The sequence below is a fragment of the Anopheles stephensi genome, chromosome 3 (genome assembly GCF_013141755.1).
Source record: "Anopheles stephensi strain Indian chromosome 3, UCI_ANSTEP_V1.0, whole genome shotgun sequence".
Taxonomy (NCBI): Eukaryota; Metazoa; Arthropoda; class Insecta; order Diptera; family Culicidae; genus Anopheles; species Anopheles stephensi.
Genome location: NC_050203.1, coordinates 11,096,518 through 11,118,842, shown reverse-complemented (window position 1 = coordinate 11,118,842; position 22,325 = coordinate 11,096,518). Strand labels below are relative to the sequence as shown.

At 47.8% G+C, this 22,325-nt stretch overlaps 3 protein-coding genes across 6 annotated transcripts in view; all 3 read right to left on the bottom strand.

The window, feature by feature from the left end:
* Positions 1 to 2,055, bottom strand: part of LOC118514169 (homeotic protein distal-less) — a 46,587-nt gene extending 44,532 nt beyond the window's left edge. For all 4 annotated transcript variants that reach the window (XM_036060832.1, XM_036060834.1, XM_036060833.1 and 1 more), the window contains exon 1: positions 521 to 2,055. In XM_036060832.1, coding sequence (XP_035916725.1) covers positions 521 to 621 — 101 coding nt within the window. In that variant the 5' untranslated portion in view covers positions 622 to 2,055. The remainder of the gene's footprint in view (positions 1 to 520) is intronic.
* A 4,216-nt stretch (positions 2,056 to 6,271) lies between these two features.
* LOC118512633 (toll-like receptor Tollo) lies at positions 6,272 to 9,884 on the bottom strand. Its single transcript, XM_036057329.1, has 2 exons — positions 9,827 to 9,884; positions 6,272 to 9,748 (listed from the first exon to the last, which is right to left on the bottom strand). Exons 1-2 carry the CDS (start codon positions 9,841 to 9,843, stop codon positions 6,337 to 6,339), a joined length of 3,429 nt encoding a protein of 1,142 aa, XP_035913222.1. The 5' UTR covers positions 9,844 to 9,884; the 3' UTR covers positions 6,272 to 6,336.
* Positions 9,885 to 10,346: 462 nt separating this feature from the next.
* Positions 10,347 to 19,807, bottom strand: LOC118514495. The gene is made up of 4 exons (XM_036061427.1): positions 18,707 to 19,807; positions 14,706 to 18,365; positions 14,086 to 14,160; positions 10,347 to 13,992 (listed from the first exon to the last, which is right to left on the bottom strand). Exons 1-4 carry the CDS (start codon positions 18,721 to 18,723, stop codon positions 10,389 to 10,391), a joined length of 7,356 nt encoding a protein of 2,451 aa, XP_035917320.1. The 5' UTR covers positions 18,724 to 19,807; the 3' UTR covers positions 10,347 to 10,388.
* Between the last annotated feature and the right edge of the window lie 2,518 nt (positions 19,808 to 22,325).

Genomic DNA, 22,325 nt, shown 5'->3' with positions numbered 1-22,325 from the left:
GGATTTTAGATCCGTTGTGGACATATGTTGTAGGCTAGAGATTTATGATTTGAACCTACATATTCAACATCAATGAACATTTTCGGGCCTATTGATTACCTGTGGCCTTTTTGACTGAGACTCAAATCCAAACAGTAGCATAAGTTCTAATATCCACTAAGTAATCTGATTAAATGAGATGATCAAGAGCGATTATTAGACCCAATAAAAATGCTCAAAAAATATTCCTGAGTTCCTGATACTTCCTGTCCAAAAATTTGATCTTTTTGTCGATCAAAAAGAGCTGCGAAGATTTTGAGACATGCTGTAAAAAATTAAGCCGATCAAACCATATCTCATTAGGATATAACTTTTGTGAGCTGTATATTACAAACTAACTCAAAACTTCTCAAATTCCTCTCGAATAGTCCTGAAGCTAGAAGTCGTATAACGTAAAGTAGTATAGGAACTTTCAAACTTTTCAATACTTCGATGCAACTATCTCTCAATTGAATGGCAAACCACCACTAAGAACACTAACCCATGCTGCTGGAGCTCGACGAACGCCGATTTGCCGGGCGCGGTTGCCGTCGCACCGCCGTCGATGTACTTCGGCGTGTGCGGCGCATCCGGCGCATCCATGCCGGACTGGGGTGTGCTCGGGGGGCCCTCGTAAGGGCTCCCCAGGTCCGTAAAGTTGAGCGTGTTGGCGCCGATCGAGGCCACTTTATCGAAATGAATTGTAAGGCCGTTGTTGTAAGCGTGGTCACCTATCGCACTCTCTATCTTGCCGCGTCCGACGAACCGGAAGCGACAACACACACCTCTACAACACCGAAATTAAAAGGCTCCTTGTCGCTGCTAGTCTCACACACACGCACACAAACACTGGCTTTTTCTTTCAACAATTTGATTGCCTCGGTTTTCCGCAACTCCCAGCGCCCAGCCAGAGGAGTCACTACTTTTTTTACGGGGCCTAAGCTGGTTTGATCACAGGCTTGCTTTTCTTTCTTCACGGTACACCACGGAGCACAGACCCCGTCACACACATACACAAAACAAACAAACTCAGGGAAAACTCCTTCCGAAATTAGCACACTTTGAGAAACTATTCAAAAGGACACCACCACAAAGATTCACTCTCTCGCCCACTTTTTCTCCACCGCTTCCAGGACAAACGAATTCCTGGAGGGGACGACTCACTTGACGGTGCAACACACACTGGTTCTGCCCAGCATCAGCTCACACTTGGAATTGGTTTTCCACCGGCACACGTCGCCCAACTCTTGGGATCTGTTTGAAGATGCCTTGTGACCTCTCGGGATCTCTTATTCTCCTTTACGTTTGTTTCGGGTTTTTTTTTTTGGTTTACGATCAAGCACACCACACCTTTTTTACACTTTTCACACTGCCAAGGAGCGAGGTGTCCTGACGGCTTTTATCTGGTACACCGGCGATCGCTCAATCGATCTTCAATTTTATTTAATTCCCTGTTTTGCAGGGCTGATCTTGCGTCGGCAAGGGTTTATATGTTGTTCTCAGGCACGACTCTCCACCTTTGCTTAAAGCTGCATCTCCATAGGGCAAATATTATGAGCCACACTCATTCACTCATCATTGTTACAATTACACTCCCGCAGTTGTTTATCGCCGACGATCATTTTCTTTCATTCCCAATTTTGTTCTCGTTCTTCGTTCAAACGCACTTCGACGCTTCTTGACGCACCTCAGGACCACTCTCACACCAGTTGCACCGACCGCATCAAAACCGCCGGTTAACGGATGAAAACACCGATCACACACCGAATCTCATGCGGTTGAGAAAACAGCAGCAAAAATGCACACGGCACACTAATCACACGCGGCGTTTTTAAACCGAAATAATAATTAAACGTGCAATTAAACTTTACTCCGCACACTGCCGAGACACGAGCGCGCTGTCAAAAAAATCTCGACACACCTTCAACCGCACACTACAATTTTCCCCGTGCACGGGTGAGAAAATCACACAAGCGACGAACGGACAGCAACGACGACGACGACGGCGCGAACAACCGCGAGCAAGTGACAAAGCAACTTCCCGACCAGCGCATCGCTGGCCGGGAACAGGTAAGGGTTGCGCTTTTTCAACCGTGTTGCTCCGCCCTATTCAAGACACGCACACCCGTAGCAGGGAAAACTACCCCTTACATTGCCGGTGGGGTGAGCGAGATCACTAGCAAGCTTACGGCCATTTTGTACCGACGCAACCCACACATGGATACCGGGTAGGTGATGGATAAAATTCCGTTCCAGTGTGTTGGTGAGGCCACTGTACGGGGAGGCTCAGTGCAACTAACACCACCAAGCAATGGCATTTGTTTCTGTTTCTTACCAGGCAAGAGAAGGCAAGAGAGCGAGAGACAAAACCAAGGGTTGTGTGTGATTGGAAAGAACCTCCCGGAGGGTTGTTGGCTGTGTGTGGAAAACCTGTTCTGCACAAAGCATCAAACGTGCTTCAACTTTGCACCGGACCCGGTGTGAAAAAGAAGTCGCTCGCTGCTGCTGCTGCTGCTGCTATTTTCTTTTCTTGTCTCTTTTGCTCGCTCTCTCTCCCTTTTCGCTCTGTATCTCCTGTTTTGTTAAGGCTCAAGTAAAGTCGTTTCTTTGGCGAAAATTACAAACACAAAAAAAAAACCCCTCAGCAAGGTACTTTTATGCTCAAAGGTGCAATAACAAACAGCATTTACGCAAATATATAAAAAAAAGAAACTCCACAAGCACCAACACCTCGAGTGCTATACGATTATTCATTGCCGCCCCGGCCGGGAACGGGACGGGAGTTTATGTTTGATCGGTTTTGCACGATTGGGATTAAAAAGCGGTTCCGCTGCCGGAAACACACGTGCCCAGGCTTTCATTGACGTCGTCGTCGTCTTCATAATGAACGATTGACGGCGATGATCCTGTGTGTTTTTGTTGCTGTGCGTTGTGGGTTCGGTATTAATACGTCAAGATAGTAGAGTATGTTGGATTTAGCTGTTAACCTATCGATGTGGTTTAAGGAAAGTAGCTATAATTCTGTGAGCTTTCAATCAGAGCGTTAAATTTATTTTTTTAATAAGATTTTCTTTTTGTATTCTTTTTTTAATGACACTTCACATATTTTCCTTTAGTTTATTTTTTTAATACATTTTAAACATCAACTTCCAAGTTGTTAACATCCCGCGATTGCATTCCTTGTAATGTAGTAAATCATTTTTAATTGTTGTAAGGAATTTTTCAAGATCTTTTTTACCTCCACATTTACCCGTAACACTTGCACATTAAATCCTACCACAACCTTAACATTCTCCAAATATTTATATTTCAAAGCTGTACCACACGTGGTGCCTCCAAAGGAGAGTAAAAAGGAGTTAATCACTTCGAAGTGAAGATTTATCCCATTAAGGATTCCTCATTACAGGGTCTACAGAATGTAGCGATTTCCGTGGAGAATGTCAGCGAGGAAGTTGACGTCCTGCTCGACTTTTTAGTCGCTGCCACATATGACAACGATTAAATGAAGATCGACACAGTTTGCACAACCCGAAGAAACGAAGTGTTCTTTAAAGTAGTGTTAAGTAATTTAATAAATACAAAAAAAAAATTTAAAACCAAATCATTTTATACACTGTTTTTACCAGAAAAACCTTTAGAGGGTATGTCTCCACATCAAACGAAGCTTACAGAATTTCGTAATCGAAGGAGGCTACTTAGCAACCCTGGTGGCCCTTTTCAATCCTACTCATCTCTCTCTTTCTCTCTTTCGCTCTCTCTCTCTCTCCCTCTCACTACTCGTCCAACAATGGATAAAAACAATAGATATTTTGTCTTTCGGTTTCGTCTTACGGCAAATCGCTGGAAATCATTAAACCCTGAATCCTGGTGAACCGATGTCATGCGATGTACCATTCGGTTGAAGGGCAACCTGTATCCCAGAATGACGCACTTTAAACCACAAAGTAAACCGCCCGGGTTTCCATCCATATTTTTTTCCATTTCCCTACAACCACAGCAGTGTAACCTTGATTCTACATTTACTCACGGAATCAGTTCGTGGCATCATGATGATGATCTTCCTCATCCCGCACGCACGCGGCAGACCTATGGAATGAAATGGGTGTTAGACTCCATCACACACACACACAGATCGATGAGATACTGAGGAGGGGGAGGGTACCATTGGAAGCCTCGGCTTGCTTCGAAATCCATGAATGAACCCGGAAGGTATAATGACTACGTAACGTCTTCCCGTCCCGACGAACATCTCCGCCCGAGTCTGAGGCGTCCTCGGCTCAGACATCGGGCACCGGCCTGTCGGCCACCTCCTCCACCGCCCCCTCCGAAAATGGAGCAATATAACCCAGGTCGTGCGCCCGAAAGGGGAAGCGCAAAAAAGCAAGCGCGATCAAGCTCAGAGACCTCTTTTTAACTGACCCGATCGATGAGGGCAGTGTGGATTGCGCCTGGACTGCGCCAACATCCGCTGGACCGAAAACCGCGCGTCTGGCTCGGTCGAATGTCTTTCGAGTTGGGGTGGTTTTTTTGAATGCGAAAGAGGGGATTGAAGCCCGAGCAACGATTTGACTGCATCTGGTCTAGGTCTAGGCTGAGACGGGTGGGTTCCCTAGGGGAGGTTTTTCATTCAATAAAATGATGAAGGTGTTTTTTACGTAAAATACTCTCTTTTATGTTGATGGAATCATTCAATCTTTATTTGCATAATCCTGAAGATGGAAAAAAATCGTTTTATATGAAATTATCTTCAGAAATTTTATAAAGGATTTTTTTTGCTTATTTCCCATAGCATGTAATGTTTCTTAAATTTCGCTTTTGCACTTCATCCTCAAGAGTTCTTTTCCTGTCAATTTATGACTTCCTATCCTTGACGTGACCCGGATATCGATACCCGGTCTTACTGTATGAAACTATGAAGCCATCCTATGAAGTAATACAGCACCTTTCTGTCCACGACATAATTCTCAAGCATAGGTAGTATGATTGTATTACTTATTGCAACGAAGCTCATCCTTCCACCATTGCGCACAGAGTGGTCGAGAATTGCTAGTCAAATAGTCAACTTCACGTGAACTCCAATAAAACATGTTGTTTTCCTTGTTGCGATCCTCTGTGGATAATCACAAACGAAGGTCTAAAACCCTTCAACGAACGTTTCTCATGGTGTAACCATCTCCAATCCATCTACAGTACATGCCAGGAAAAAAAAACTTGCGACGTTGTTATTTTGGACTCAACCCAGGAAGCGCGGAGAAAATCTTTCCTCTACAAACAGCGAGAACCAGAAGCTAGAAAAATCCTCACACACACACACACACACACATACACACACACACATGTTCCGTGGGCGAGGTGCAAAGCTGCGAGTGGCAAACGCACTGCTCATAATTATCCGTCCATAATCGTATAATAAATAGATGAATTATTATCGAATTTCTCAAAACCAAATTTTCAGCCGTTTTTCTTTCCGTTCGTCGCAGCCATTCTCTGGCTGTGCCCTGGGGGAAGCCTATTTTCGAACCGAATCCCATCCCAGCTTTGAGGCACCAGCCATGAGGTGGTGCCATTGCATCCGGGACACCTGTCGAGCGTTCCCCAACAGCAACGCCTTAGCCGGGATCGCACCTTACCCGGCATGGTGTATATGGTCAATCTGGCCGAGGAATTCCCCAGACAACCCAGCCACCGTACCGTAAAATCAATTGTTTCATCACGTTTGGTTCGGCTTTTTTTTTTTTTTTGCTCCACAAGGGCTGGTTCACATACTCCCCATTTGGCTAGCTGGCTACTGGAAGTGAAATCGTCCCGTGCTTCATTCATAAAACGCTGGACCACACGAATGGACGATCGTTTTTGGGGAGTCTCACCACGATCGACAAGAAAGAGGGATGCTTTCTTCATGTTTTTCCTTTCATTCTTGGGAAGATTTCTTCTTCTTGTGATCCAAAATTCTTTCCCCATTCACCAGCAGCTTCCCGAACGCTGACCGATTCCGCGCGCCGAACGAGACCGATCAAGCGGCAATAATAATGACCTGTCGATAATTAAGCAACACCAGCGCGGTTGGGGCTCTTCTTGGGGGGACGATGAAATGCTTGCTGCTTCTGCGACTCGGTCGGCAGAAAACGAAAGAAGATGATGAGAATTTCACACACCAAAACATTGAGTAACGAGCATCACGGTAAAATGAAATCTAGTCGACGATACTTACCGATATTACCTAAATGATCTTCTAGTGCAACGAAATCTGGATTATGAGAAACGAGCGCATTTTATTAGTTTTCCAATGTCCACACCCATCGCGATCGAGTGCAACCACTACGTAAAACGATTCCCATCAAAAGCAAAGCTCTCCAGCTTCGGGAACTGATCTGTCTTGCGGATCTCGCCATCCGTAAGGCTGTTGTTCGACAGATCCAGATGGTGCAGTGCCTTATGGTCGCAAGCATTCACCAAACGTCCCAACGACTCGATCCCCGCCAACGATGCATTGAACAGATTGAGCCTCGGGAACTTCTCCGCCAACAGCGCCAGATCAACTTCTGGTAATCGGTTCAGTGTCACGTTGAACTGCTCCAACCGGTCAAAGCTGTACGTCGACTCCAGCGAGCTAAAGCTATTATTCTGTATCGAAAGAGTTGTCAGCCGATAATAGTCGGAGTTCGGTAGCTGCAACGTAGACAGTTGGTTATCATCCACAGTGAGGAATTCGAGATTGGGAGCGATCCTCACGGACTGCAACCCATTGCCATCCAGATCGAGGAAGTACAGTGTGCGGGCGAAGCTCATCGCCAGTAAATCGAACGTAACCAACCGATTTCTGGGCAGATGTAACTCCAGCAAGTCCAGCTGGGCAGCGAACAGACGATCATCCAGTGCAGTCAACTTATTGTCCGCAAGCGAGATCTCCTTCAGACGCGACATTTCCGCAAACAGGAACGGATCGATGTGTTCGATCGAGTTGTTGGCAAGGTCCAAGATGCGTAGCGTGTACAACTGACGGAAGGTGCCGTGCCTTAGATTCGATAGCTGATTGCTACCCAGATACAACTCTTCCAGCTTGTACAGCCCATCAAATACGCCAACAGGAAGGTCCGTGAGTGTAGTGTTTTCGAGATCGAGCAACGTCAAGGCAAGCGAATGCTGGAACACGTTCACATCGAGCGTACGTAGCGGATTGCCCATTAGAAACAGTTGACGCAGCACCGGTGTACCTTCGAACACACTCGCTGGCAATTCGGAGATGTTGTTGTACGCCAAATACAGGTAGTCCAGATAGGGGAGGCGCTTAAACCAGACTGGCTTCACCGTGGCAAGGTTTGGATTGTAATCGATCACGAGCGTGGTTAGCTGCCGGTTCGTCCAGAAGAAATTATCCGGAAGGGTGGTGAAGTTCATTTGCTTCAAGTACAAATATTTCAACGCCAAATTCTCCGTAATGATGTCCTGCAATTCGCCACTAAACGGACCAATGCAAAGGTCGCTGAGATTCTTCAAGCTTCGGAAAGCGTTTACACTGATCGCGTCCAGCGGTGTGTCCTGCAGATCCACGGTCGTTAAGTTTGGTGATCCTGCAAAGAAAGCCTCGTCGATCGAGGTATTTTTCGCACCGATAACAGTTATTGAGCTCAACCGTGGAAGTGACTGGAAGTAGCTGCCAATGTAGCTGATGTTCGTGTTTCTCAACGACAGACTGGTGAGGTTCTGCAGACCAGCTAAAAATCCAGAATCTACACCCGTCATGGGGCTTCTATCTAGGGTCAGAAACTTCAGATTCTTCAGCGAACCAAAGCGAACGCTATTCACGCCCGTATAGTTCGTATCCTCCATGAACAGGTCGGTGAGATTGGGCAAATGGGCGAACACATCGTCGCCACCGTAAAGCGGTTGGTTCCTATCCAACACCAGCGTTGTAAGCGATTCCAGACCACGGAAACAGCCCGGCTCCAGCTCCTGTATTATATTGCCGTCGAGGTTAAGCACGGTCAGATTGGTCAGCTTACTGAATTGCCCATCCGCAAGCTTCCTAATGCGGTTTTTCTGCAGACCAAGGAAGGATAGCTTTATGGTTCCGTTGACAGCAGCCGGCACGTCCAGTAGAACATTCGATTCCAGCAATAAGGTTGCCAGGTTCGGTACTCCTCGCAACGCCTCCTCGTCCAGTTCTTCAATAAAATTGTTGGAAAGGTCAAGATACTCCAGGTTCGTGAAATTCAACGCGCCTGCTTCGATACGTTCGACCTGATTTTCATCCAGGTTCAGCTCCAGCAAACTACCAATCGTACCAAACGTACCCGGTCTGATTCGCTTTATCTGGTTGTTTGATAAAGAGAGATACGTCAGGTTGATTTGCTTACCGAACAGTCCCATCGGAATGCTGCTGATGAAGTTGTCTGTGAGCCAAAGGTTTTCCAACAGTGGCACATCGTCCAACAGGTGCGCATCGATGGTCGTTAGCTCGTTACGACCCAAGCTTAACTTCTGCAGACTTGACGCACCTTCAAATGCACCCGCCTCAAGATGCTTGATACGATTGTCATACAGATAGAGTTCCTTCAGTTCACTGCAATTCTTCAACAAACCTCCATCGAACGAACGGAGCAAGTTGCCAGTCAGATGCAACTCTTCCAAGGCTTTCAAACGGCCGAAGGTTCCGGGAAGTATCTGGTTCAAAAAGTTTCCCGATAAGCTTAAACGCTGCAACGCTGGGTTGTTCGCAAACGATTGCACATCTAGCGCACGCAGTAGATTATACTCGATCGAGAACCGTTCCAGATAGGTCAGATTCGCTAGCAGCGCTGGACGCAGCACGGTAATCGTGTTATTGTCCAGGTTTATCGACTCTAGGAGAGCATTTTCCTGGAACAGCGTATCGTCCAGCTCCGATATATAGTTCCGATTCAAGTCCACACTCTCCAAACTAGCCATCGCACTGAACACGTTGGCCGGTAACGATTTCAGTCTGTTGTTGCCCAAACTCAACTCCTTCAGGCTGGGCATCCGAGCAAAGGCTTGAGCATCGATCGCCTCAATCTGATTGTTGTGCAGTAACAGTCGCTCCAGCTGAAACATCCGCGCAAACAGTTTGTCTGCCTTGAAAAAGCGCAACACATTACCACTTAAATCCAAACCCTCCAGCCCGTTCATAGCCTTGAACGTTGATTCTTCCAACTCCTCCAGGTAGTTGTCGGCCAGTCTCAACCTTTTCAGTTTGCCCAGTTCAGCAAAAACCCCTCTCGGTAGCGAGCGCAGCAGATTTTCGGACAGATCCAGCTCGATCAGATCCTTGATGCCCGAAAACATTTTCCGATCGAGTGTTTTAAGATGATTCTTGGCCAACCGGAGTGTCACCAGGTTCATCGCACCGGAGAACATTCCTGCAAACGTTTCCTGCAGCCGGTTGTTGTCGAGATAAAGATACTTCAGATCATCGGCAAAGCGGAACGTATTCGGCAGCACCTCGCGCAGATCACATTTCGAGATGTTGAGCATTTGCACTCCGCTGTCCTTCGCAAATACGGTCAACGGTATCACGGGCAGGGTTGAGTTCTCGAAGCACACATCAAAGTAGTATGTGGTGTTGAATTTTATCGTCAGACCGGCCGTATCGTTTGGAGTGGCAAAATGAAGCCCACCCAATCGGCACACGGGGGGTTCGCAGGTGAGAACAATGTTCTGCAGGCTGTGCACCTTATGCAGAATCACAAACAGCAGTAACGATCGCCAAACACTGAAACGATGCATCACAAAAACAAAGTCCTTATCGTTATTGTTTTGCAGACTAAAACACTGTCCTGTTGAGACGTACCCACGTACGAGACCCATAGTTCGACACCGAACTAATTCAACCAGCCGCTGGAACACACGCAATTCAACTGAACGATTCGTCCGCTTGTCGGTTTTAATTCACCAATGTTCAGAATGTTTGCTGAGTCATTGGAGCATTATACAAATTCTCTGGCGATAGCCGCATTTGATTTGAAGCTGCGATTCCCCGATGACCGCTAAAAGACTGCCGATTCCTGCTCCCGTGTCAAAGATCACGAAAGCAGTCCAGCTGGTGCTGCTGCTTATCAATCGTTGTTGTATTATATAATAGACAACAAATTCTTGAGGCAAGTCTTCAAATTTTCGCACCAAGATAAGGAGAGTAAACAAACGCTGTGCGCTGTTTTGCAAACAAGTCAAATGTCAGTGATAATGGAATGAATATTACTCGATCGCGAGAAAGACTCTGTCTGCCAAAAAAAAAGCCTCACACACCAGTTCCTTGATGACTTCTTTCATTATTAATGGTTTATACAAAAAAACGGTCATTATTTAATCGCTCAATCGTTTCTTTATTGTCTCAAGCCATTGCTTCGTTTTCTTCAAACACAGCAGATACCATCGACCTCCTTCGAACACACCTTAGTGATGCTAGCTTCTTCCGATTCGCTTGCTTTGTACCAGAAGCCCACATCCACCGGCTGTAGCGACTGCTTCAAACCGGTCAAGAAATCACACTTCCAGGCCGTACCTTCCAGCCCGATCGTTTTCAGCTGCCGGAACGCACTGATTAAATCGCTCACCGAAAACGTGTCGAACTTGTTGCCTCCGAACACAAAGTTTTCCAGATCCTGGAACACGGCAAACGAGGCCACGTCCAGCGTCGTCACGTTGTTGTTTGAGATGTCCAAGTGAGTCAGAGGCTTCGGTACCTTAACCCCATCGGTGTTGATGCGTTGCACGTAGCTGTCCGACACGTTCAGTATGTAGAGTGGCAGTATTTCGCTGCTCAGCTTACCCAGCTCCAACACTTCCAGCCTGTTGTACGCCAAGTCCAGCTCGGACAGCATTTTTAGCTTGTAGAAGCTTTCCAGGCTAGTGAAGTTATTGTGCGTTACAGAGATGGTCGTCAGTGTGCTGAATGGTGCCGATTCCTCAAGCTTCACCTCGATCGCCGACAGCTGGTTGTTGTCGGCGTACAACTTTTCCAACACGGACGATACCTTGAGCGAACTGAGTGCATTCTCTTCCACCGACAGGATAAGCAGCGTCTTTGCAAACGCCACCGCACTGGCATCAAACGTTGTAAACTTGTTGCCCGAAATATCGATTCCTTCCACCGGCAATCCGGCAAACAGTTGCGGATCCAATGTGCTCAGCTTGTTCTTAGAGAGCGTCACGGTCTTCAGCTTCTCCAGACCCACAAACACGGCCGGTTCCAACTGCTCGATGCCATTGTTATCGAGCACGATCAGTTCCAGCGAGTAAAGCCCATCAAAAACACCCTTCGACAGCGTTTTCAGCTGATTGTTGCTCAGGTCAAGCTTGTCAAGCGCGTACAAACTGCTGAAGAGTCCCACCGGGATGGTAGATAGGTTCGCATCAGCCACACGCAACTTCGTCAAGCTGTACGTCTTCGCGAACAAGCCAATGGGTAATGACTTCAACGGGTTTTCCGAAATGTCCAGCTTCTCCAGCAGTCCCAAGGGATCGAACACACCCGGTTCGGGTGTCGATAGGCTGTTGTTCAGCAGAACAAGCTCCTTCAGGTACGGTATGTTCTGGAAGAAATCTTTCGGCAGCTTCACAAACTGCTTGTTATCTGAAATGGACAACTTTTCGAGCGCCAGTGTAGAGCGGAAGAAGTTGGCCGGTAGACTGCGGAACGTACTTCCCTGCATGTAAAACTCTTCAAGCTTGGTTTTGTTTTCGAGCAACGTGTCCGGGATGATCACATTTTCATACGAAAGTGAAATCAACTTCAACCGATCCAGTCCGACCAATCCATCCAGAGAACCGATGCTGATGTTGTTATCGTTCAGGTAGATTGCTTCAAGCTTCCCGTTGCTGCGCAATGTCTCAGCACCAACACTGGCGAAACCGTTCTCCGACAGATCTAACTTTTCCAACTGCGAAAGTGATGCAAACGGTGCCTTACCTAGCTGACCGAGACTGATGTTCTTCAGCGTTAGATCGTCCAACTCGGGCAAGCCTTCGAACGTCCCCGACGTTAGGCTTCCCAATGCATTACCACTCAAGCTAAGAGTTTTCAGCATACTCAACGGAGTGAAAACACGTTCCAGCGGTCCGGTGAGACGATTGCCTGACAAATCCAATACCTTCAGCTTAATGTTGTTAGCGAACGTATCCGCTGACAGGCTGGTCAGTCGGTTGTTTTCGACAAACAGTTCATCCAACCCCGGGAACTTATCCAGCTGCAGAGAGCTGATTTCATTCTCACCCAAATACAGCTCGGTGAGCTCCACACTCGCTGGCACCACAGTTGATTTCAGCTTATTGTTCTCCAACGATATCGCCTTCAGCTTCGGAAGCGCGGTGATTGCGCGTGGAATTTCCGTCAGCTTGTTGTCGTCGAGATTGAGCTTCTTCAGGTGCTTCATGCTCGCGAACGCATTGTCCGCAATGGTGCGGATCCGATTGCCCGACAGATCCAGCACATCGAGATTGGTAAGATTCGCCAAACTGTTCCCGATGTCCTGTAGCCGATTTTCGCTCAGATCCAGCTCGTCCAGTCGCTTCAGCGGCTCGAACGTTTCCGGTTCAAGCTCGGTCAGCTTGTTACCCTGCAGCGACAGCGTGCGCAGAAACTGTTGATTGGCGAACAGCTGCTTCGGTAGCGTTTTCAGTCCACACCTGTCCATCGAAAGTAGCGAGAGCTGCGGTCTGTTCAGGAACCGTTCGTCGATCGATTGAATTGGGTTGTTGTCCAGATGGATTTCTTTAAGCATAACGGTGCCATTCAAACATTCGTCGCTAAGCACACTGATAAGATTGTTGTTGAGGAATAGCTTTTTCAGAGATCGCAGCGCACGGAACAGACCTCCCTCGATCATCATGACTCCATTGTTGTTGAGGTCTAGCAGCTCGAGTTTTCGCAACGGATCAAACGTACCGGGGAAGATGTGACCTATCCGATTGTTTTCCAGCAACAGTAAATCCAGCTTCTGCAGGTTCCTAAACAGTGCCTCCTCGATCGATTCAAGCTCGTTGTGCTCCAGCAGTAGCTCACCAAGATTTACCACACTCTCGAACAGATCGGAATCCAGTTCGCGGAGCGAGTTATTGCTCAGCTTCAAACCTTCCAGCGCGATAGTTTGTCGGAACAGATCCTTCGGAAGCTGCCTCAAATAGTTCACGCTCAAATCCAAAGCGGTAAGCTTCACCTGCGCCACGAACGTTTCCGACGCTAGGGTTGTCAGCTTGTTCGACTGCAAATACAGATAGCCCAACGAGCTCAGCGGTTTGAACGTGTCCGGTTCGATGGAGCTGATGCGATTGTTTTGCAGCGCAAGCTTGCGGAGATTGGGGATCCCAACGAAGCTATCCTTCGTAAGCTTCTCGAGGTAGTTAAAGGCCAGATACAGCTCTCGGAGCAGCGGCAGGTCTGCAAACATGCGTCCCGGTAGCTCCGTGATACGGTTGTGATCCAGATGCAGATCCTTCAAGCCACTCAATCCAACAAACAACTTCGCCGGCAGCACACCAATCTTGTTGCGTGACAGCCGAAGAAGCTCCAGCTTGCTCAACCCAGAGAACGTGAATTCTTCCACCACATCGATCCGGTTGCTGCCGAAGTTGATGCGCTCCAGTTTGGTGGAATTGCGGAACATGTAATTGTGCAGCTTCGGGATGCGATTTTTCTGCATTTTCAACGTTCGCAGAGCGAATGCGGCACCGAACGTATCGGGATTGAGACGCTGTACATCTACCTCCGCCATAACCAACGTGTCTAGCCGGCTGCCATAGTCGAGGAACAGCGACGGTGGAACGATCGAAAGTCGCGATCCATCGAAGCTCGTGTCGATCGCGCCGCTCTCTACAGTGAAATTAAACTTGTACGAGTGTATGTCCTGCGCCAGACTGCTCTCATCCAGCACGAACTCACACTCATTGTATTCACAGTCAAACTGCGATTCACCCCACGCACTGGCCACCAGCAGAAGCACAGCGAACACTTCCAAAATGCTGCAAAAACCAAGCCAAAAAATAAATCCATCACAATGCAACACTCTTATCAATTCCAGCCACCCCGCCAATGATCCTCCAACACTACACTACCTTCTTCGGAAGCTTCCCATCGTAACAGGCGGGCGGGAACCTTCAGAACAATACTGGTACACTTTGTTCGGCTCGCTGCCGAAACGGAACTGAAGCGTCCTCCAGCAGCGGCAGTTTAATAAATACGCAAACTTTTCGCACACTGACCTTGAACCGGTATCAGTTCTGTTTGGTCTGTGTTTTTTTTTTTTGTTTGTGAATTATTCGCTCACGATTAGCAACAGGTTTTGGTTTGATTTGCTTGTGTTCCACATTCTATGGTTCACGTTCGAGGGTCATCTATCATCGGCAGTGTTTTGTTTTTGGCTGAGACAAGATTACTTCGAACCTGTTTGCGGGCGCTTACTCATTAATCATTAACATTTGACCCCTTGACATTTGCCCAAACGGGTTCCGATTGAGCTCTCGTGCTCAAGATTCTAGCATCACTTCATTCTTTCGCGCAGATTACTTAATCAGGTAGACCACCACCGATCGGCTTCAGGGAGCTTAAAACTCATGGTAATTTATTCAACGAAATCTCAAAACACAAAGAAACCTCCTTCAGTTCATTCATCCCAACAAACATCCCCCTTCCCCCAACACCGGGGTAGGGGCCTCTTAGCGCTCTCACCGAATATTAACAAAACAGCTGACTGACGCGTCCGATAGTGCAGGTAGGGCTCTCACCTGCTCCATGATGCCAAAACCGTACGTCCCGATCCTGTATGTAACTCTCGAGCTCGTCCAGGAAGGTGGGCTCCCAAGTCGTACCATCCAGCCCGATCATTTCCAAATCCTTAAAGCTGCTCAGCACCTCCTCAATCGAGAACTTCTCGAACGCGTTACCCCCGAATATAAAGCTCTCCACCGCGGGGAAGTAACGATACGCATCCAGCTCCAAACTGGGCAGCTTATTGCCCGACACATCCAACAGCTCCAGGAACGCGTGCACCTCAATCTCCGCCAAGCTTAGCTCGTTGATAGCGCAGTGCGACACGTTCAACACTTCCAGCACCGACATTGCCTTCGATATTCTTCCCAGCTCCAGCACCCGCAGCTCCGCATTGTACGATGCGTCCAGTTCCTCGAGATTGTTGAACCGGTACAGCGAGTCCAGTTCGATGAATTTGTTGTTCGCAATCGAAAGGCTGCGCAGATTGTACGACGGTGAGTTATCGACCTCGATCGCCGTCAGCTGATTGTTTTCCACGTACAGCTCCTCCAGGTCCTCGGTGACCCGGATCGAAACCAGCTGATTGTCGTCCATGTCTAGCTCGACGAGCGTTTTCGAGAACGTTGTCTGCTGCAGATCGAACGTGGTGAACTTGTTCGCGGAAAGGTCCAACAGTTCCAGATCGAGCGAGTCGTGGAATAGCTGAGGATCGAGTGTGCTCAGCTCGTTGCCGCTCAGATCGATGGTGCGAAGATTCTTCAAATCATCAAACAGCACCGTATCGAGTGTTTTCAGATGATTGTTGTCGAGCGAAAGCGTTTTCAGCGAGTACAGATTCCTAAACACTCCGTTCGTTAATCCACTCGCGAGCTCATTCTCGCCCAGGTCCAGCGTTTCAAGATCGTACAGGTTATCGAATATGCCCATGGGGAGCGTACGCAGCTTCATGCTCGAAAGGTCCAACACCTCCAGTCCAACGACCTTCGCAAAAACGTCACGATCCAGCTCCCCCACCGGATTTCCCGCTAGGTACAGCTCATCCAACCCGTCCAACGAATCGAATATACCCTTCTCAAACTGCTTCAGCCCATTGCGCATCAGCACAAGTCGCTGCAGGTTCGAAAGATCCTTAAACCACTGCTTGTTCAGACCACCCAGCTTCTCATTATCGACGATCGCCAACGTTTGCAGTTTCTTGTTGAAGTGAAAAAATCGCCCAGGCAGTGGACTAGCAACGCAATCGAACAGATATAGCTCCTTCAGCCGCTGATTGTTCTGCAACAGATCTTCCGTGAAATCGATTGCACCTGGTCCGATCGAGATCGTCTGCAGGTTGCCCAAATGCTTGAACGTGTTCGTGTCGATGCGTGCCACCGGGTTGTGATTGATGTACAACTTCTCCAGCATCTCCAACCCTCGCAACGATGAACCTTCGAGCCGCTGCACACGGTTCTCGTCAAGATCGAGCTTTTCCAGCGATGCCATACCGTAGAACGGACTACCACTTACATCCGCCAGACTCACGTTCTCCAGCGAAAGCTTCTCCACCTTCCTCAGGTCCCGGAAGCTGTTTGCCTCCATCGTGACGAGCGGATTGTCCGCCAGCTGTAGCTCTTTCAATTTCCACAGCCCAGCAAAACTATTCACCAGCGGGCCCTGCAGATGATTGCTCGAAAGATTTAGCTTTTCCAAATTTCCATTCCGCGCGAACGTGTTCGCCGGGATCGTATGCAGATGGTTCCGATCGAGATGCAGCTCCTTCAACGATTCCAGCCGCTCGAAGCTCTGGGGCGTCAGCACCTGGATAAAGTTCTCGGACAGATACAGCTCCTTCAAGCGCTGCATCATGCTCCAGCTCTGTGGATCGATGTCGTGCAAACGGTTGCGGGTCAGTGAAAGGGTGGACAGCCGGAGCAGCGATCGCAGCGCATCCGGTATATCGTCGATCATGTTACCGTCCGCATACAGTTCGTGCAATTGCTTCGCCTTGCTAAACATATCGTCCGGAAGATCGCGGAACTTGTTGTCCGATATGTCGAGCAGCTCCAAGCGCGGAAGATCGAGCACGGCCGGTGACAGCTCCGACAGATCGTTGTCGGCAAGATAGAGCTCCTCCAGGCAGGTGGAGATCGCCGCAAATACACCATCCGGTAGCTGCTGAATGTTGTTGTTTTCGAGCGAAATTTCCTTCAGACTCTTCTGGTTTGCAAACAGCTTCACCGGGATCTCGTCGATAAGGTTCTCTTCCAGCGACAGAGTGCGCAGTTGTGTTGTGTCGTCCAAAAATCGCTCATCAATGCGCTTGATGATGTTTTGCTCTAGCTCGAGCTTCCTGAGCCGTTCCGGTCCCTTCAGTGTGCCAGCTTTCAGCTCCTCGATCTGATTCTCATTGATGTACAGTTTTTCCAGCGATGTTAAACCATTGAAGATGCCACCCTCAATCGACGACAAACTGTTGTCCTCCAGGTCTAGCGTCTCCAACCGTTTCAAGGTATCGAACGTGCCCGGGATAATCTTGTGAATGACGTTTCCCTCCAGCTGGAGCACCCGCAAGCTGGTAGCACTTTTCAGCAGGTTCCTTTCCAGCATACGAATTTCGTTGTGCTGCAGGGACAAATCTTCCAAGTTTTTCAAGCCGGCCAACACAGCGGGCTGCAGCTCCTCGATCGAGTTGTTATTCAGCTTCAGTATCTCCAGGTTGAGGTTGCCCGCAAATATCCCATCATCAAGCCGCTCGATGTAGTTGTCCGCAAGCAAGAGCTCGCGTAGATGCACCAACGGCACGAACGTGTTCGGCGAAAGCAGCTTCAGATTGTTACCCTCCAGATCAAGCTCGGTCAGCGCTGTTAGCGGTGCAAATGCTTGCGGATCGATCGACACCAGCTCGTTCTCCTTCAGTATCAGCTTTCGCAAACCCGTCAACCCGAGGAACGTGTTCCGCGACAGGCCCGACAGATAGTTGTGATCGAGATGAAGCTCCCGCAGCTGGCCCAGCTCCTCAAACAACCGATCCGGCAGCTCCTCCGCGTGGTTGTGATCGAGATTAAGCTCCGTCAGCTGATGCAATCCGGCGAACGTTTTGCTCGCAAACTGAGCGATCTTGTTTCGGGACAGCCGCAACGTTTCCAGATTGTCCAACCCACGGAACGCGAACTCACCGACCGTAACGATCCGATTGGCGCCCAGATTGATGCGCAGCAGCTTCGTCGCCCGAACGAACGCATCGTCGCGCAGCACCGTCAGATGGTTCTTCTGCAACTGCAGGTACTTCAGCTCGTGCGCATCGTCAAAGGTGGTCGACTCGAGCAGCTCCACATCGCAATCTTCCATCTTGAGCGAGACGACATTTTCGTTGTCGCTAAACAGCGACTGCGGGATGATGGGCAGCGACGAGTACGCTATCTCCACCTCGACGAACGATCCGCTACCATCACCGCCGGTGTTGATGATCGCCTCCGACACTTCGTCCGGCGTGTCCAAGTAAAGGTTCCACAGCTTGCACTCGCGCCCATGCCGATGGCAGCTGAAGGTCTGCTGGCCCGGGAGAGCAGCTGTCACGGTGCCGACGAGTAGCAGCAGTAGCAGAAGCGCCCGTGGTACCCGGCCTGCAGATACTACGGAGATGCTGCAACGAGACGGTACAGAACGGTTAATAATAGAAAGCTTGTTTCGTCATTTGCATTTCTTTTCCTTATTGCACAATCGAAATAATTATATTTGCACCATTTCACCGAGCACTGGGCGAGCCAAATGGCAAGAATTCGGTGGCCATTTGCGCCACAGGATCAATGATCGTAGGCGTGTGGATATCTTGAAGAAATTATCATTTTGATCGAATAGTTGTCGGGATTTGATGCATTATTTCACTCATTTTGGATCAATATTTTTCTTTTAAATCCACTTAAAAAATGTCTATAGCATCACTCAACCACTCAAAGACTTATAAGTCCATCACCTCCAACGTACTTTGGCATGCCGATCATCTTTATCCACTCATAATAATCCCACACAAAGTTCACTTCACACAGAGCTGCCACACACTTCTGGCGCACCTTAAACAATTAATTAATCCACCCGTTTTACGATGCTCCTTTGCCGAGCATCAGAACGGAACTGAGCGCCGACAGCTAATTTTGCTAGCATTGTAGCAAAAGATTTTGTCGCCCAAAATCGTGCAAAAACACACATACCGTAGGACCGTCCGCAGCTGACGACGACGACGATCGCACCGTACACTACCGCATTTTATTTTAATCACCACCATCTTCTCAATTTCGCATACAGAATTCCGCGGAATCATACGGACGGGGATGTTTTGTGTTTAAATTCTAACCACCTTCCGGACAGTGGGCGCACGGCCGCGTGCGGTGCAGTGAAAGTACAAACCACCAGGCGAACCGGGACGGCAAGTGACGCGTTACGAAAATTGGCTAACTGCATGAGACATTTCGGTGTGTGGACCATTTATTTTCTTCCTACTTTTTTTACGTAGCCCACCCAGCAAACAAGCCGGGTCTATCAGCTGTGGTGCTGACCTTTTTGCGTAGACGGGTGGATTGAAGCAAAAGCGGTGTGTCGACAGTAATACATTTTTGTTGATCAATCAGCTCAGAACCGGCCACCTTTTACCCGGTCCTGCTCCAAGTCCCCCCCAGTCACGTTCGGTATCACCCTCTAAACGGTGCGTGTTTGTAAATAAATGAGATTAGACAGTGCTTCTCGCCGCAGCAAATCGTTGTAACGAAGCAGGAAGCAGGAAGACAAGCGCCCAAAGGTGTTACGATATTTATACTCACTAACGCCGTTGTTCTATTTCGGTCCGCGCACCAAAGCCGCTGCTGGCTGATTCGCATACGCCCGAGATGGGATTTAATGAATGCAGCACGCGTGCTAGCGCGGATTAGTGTATGTTCTGTGCCAAAAAAAAACAAAACAAAAAAAACCCATCCTACATCTGCTACTAATTATCTCCGGATTACGGGACATAGGCACAGGTCCTACAGATGACTTCATTTCAATTGACATTTGCCATAATAGTTTTACTATAAATGTACTAGGTTCGCTGCTATAATTGTATACCATCTACGAGCAGCTTATAGTATATTGTTTCCATAATAAAAAAGGGAATCCGAAATTCTTGAAGCGCAAGATAATGATGATGATGATCGTGCTTTCCTGTCGCGATGAAGATATTATTTCCCAGCGATGCATACAAAAAACAATCAGCCAAAATAATCTAAAGAACAAAAAAAGGCGAATTTTGACTGTGACTTTTGCTTTGCTTCTATCTTTAAATACAACACTCCACACGATTTATTTGGGGAAGGAAATGATTTGTGGTTTGTTGTTGTGTGTGTGTGCGAAGCTTCAAATATGAATTGGACTTTTGTTGTTGTTCTTTTGTTTGTGCGTAACTCACTTTGCTCATGATTGGTTCCCCTTTACAACCCAATCGGTCACTCGATGCCAACCAACATTTCTAACCCGGCTGGACCATAACCATCATAATGGAATGGCCCGCAAACATCGTCAACGGTGCAACAAAAAAAAAAAACACAACAAACCGCTAAAGTAAACCCCAAGCTACAAAAGAAGCGAGACGATCTGATAAATGTGTTCGGCTGTGACCAGCAGGCAGGCAGGTACGTACTATCCGGCCACCGGCTTGTACGATTATAACGCGTTCCGTTTTTTTGTTTCGTTGCCCATAGTCCAAGCGTTTCTCCCCATCAGCATCCTCATCATCATCATCATCATCGTCACGGTGCAAAACTAGCCAGCAGCAGTAGCAGGATTGGGAGATGAATAGAACGCGCGGCAACGACAGCACCAACAGCATCACGCTTCCCGGGGGCGACTGAGGGTACTATTAAATGGTCCACGGGTCTAGGCACGGTTGCACCGGACTCACGCATGTACATCGAACGGCGAGACGAGCTAGTGCGAGGAGGCTGTAATTTCCAACCCCCCCGTGGTAGCTACCGTTTTCGTTTCGGGTCTAATGTTTTATCGTTCGGTAATCGAAATCCATCATCAAATCAAAGAGACTCCATTAGGAGGTGGACGCTAGGACGCTGACCGGCTGGGTTCAAGTTCAGAACAGTGCTACCGTTTCCCGTTTCGATTGGAAAATATATTAGGTTGCTTTAGAGATGAAATGTGAAAAGTCATGAAAGTCACTGGGAAACTTTAAACAAACTTGATTAATAATATGTAAAACAAACTGAAACGTATACATAACTCGTTTTTCATGACGTAGAAAAAAAAACAAAAACATAAAAGATGAAAGAATCAGACGAAAACAATCATTGAAAACTATGGAACATTATAAAAACAATGCAGTAAAAACATTAAAGAAGATAATTAAACACAACAAGAAAACAGCAAAACAATAATGAAACACAATTCAAATCAGCGTTGGTAACAAATTTGAAAAGTAATGAAACAACAAAGATAAAAACGATCAACCCAAAACTCATGAAACAATAAAACAAAACAATAACATTGACTCGACAATAAAAATCGACAATACGGCATCAAGCCGTAATACTTAAAATATAAATAAATATAAAACATAAATAAAATAAAAATTAATAAATAACAGATTAACAAAAAACAAGTAAAAGCAATAAGCAAAAAAAAAGCAAGATTTTTTAATAAAATTGACATATAATTTAAGTACTGCTCTCTATTCCACATCAAATTACACTTGGGTGGATTGGACATTAAATCCATGAATTGACCTTTTCACAGTAGCGAGTTGTGGTCGTCAACCGAGTTGTCCTGCCCTGGTCAAAAGCGTACCCTGACACTGTGTACACATCACCGTAAAGCATCCATTTTCTGTCGACTCATGCCCGGGGGAGCTTGTCCAGCCGAACAAGACGAAAACCTGACCGATCGAAGCACCCATTCTGGATTAACGTCGCACTCCGGCCCGGCCCCGGACGAACTCCTTCGCCACGTTCAATCAATTACCCGGCCAAGAACTGTCCGATCATTTCGCTCGCATCTCGTCCTTGCGCCCGTACGGACGCTGTATCAGTCCGCTCCGGCTAGTCCGTGCCCCATCCGACGCCATGATGCATGGATTTCTCATACACTTTCTCAACCGACGCGACGAATGATTTATCATCGCAGCCACATCGCCATCCGCACCGCAGCCGCAGTTTTGGGCTTTCTTTTCGTTGTGGCCCCGTTCTTCCGAGTCGTCGTCGTCGTCGTTACGATTAACCATGAATGAATGTAGTGCCTTCTCTATCGTGCTATCCTTTTACGTTGCTCACAAGATCGAGTGCCCGATAGCGCAATAGCTATCGCCGGCCCGCGCCGTAACGAGCGCACGGTCGCGTGAATGAAGCCCGCGCGATATATCGAAGCCCAACGATTGGTTTGCCGTTTTCTTTTCGCTTTTATTTTATTTACCATTTGCCCCCCCTGCTTCGAGAGAGAAAGATTGCTAGCTTTTATGTTTCCCTTTTTTTATTAATGGCCAGCCACCATTGTCCCTGCAGTCTCCCGATGGGCGAGGTCGTTAAGTGACCGGAAATCGTCGTCGTCGTCGTCGCCGTCATGGTCGTCGTTG

Excerpts from the sequence above, each read along its gene's own strand:
- LOC118514495 (XM_036061427.1), bottom strand. Across the intron at positions 14,161-14,705 it reads GTCAGTCAGCTGTTTTGTTA|CGAGCCGAACAAAGTGTACC; the intron begins ATATTCGGTGAG and ends CCGTTTCGGCAG. Across the intron at positions 13,993-14,085 it reads ATGGGAAGCTTCCGAAGAAG|CATTTTGGAAGTGTTCGCTG; the intron begins GTAGTGTAGTGT and ends TGGTTTTTGCAG.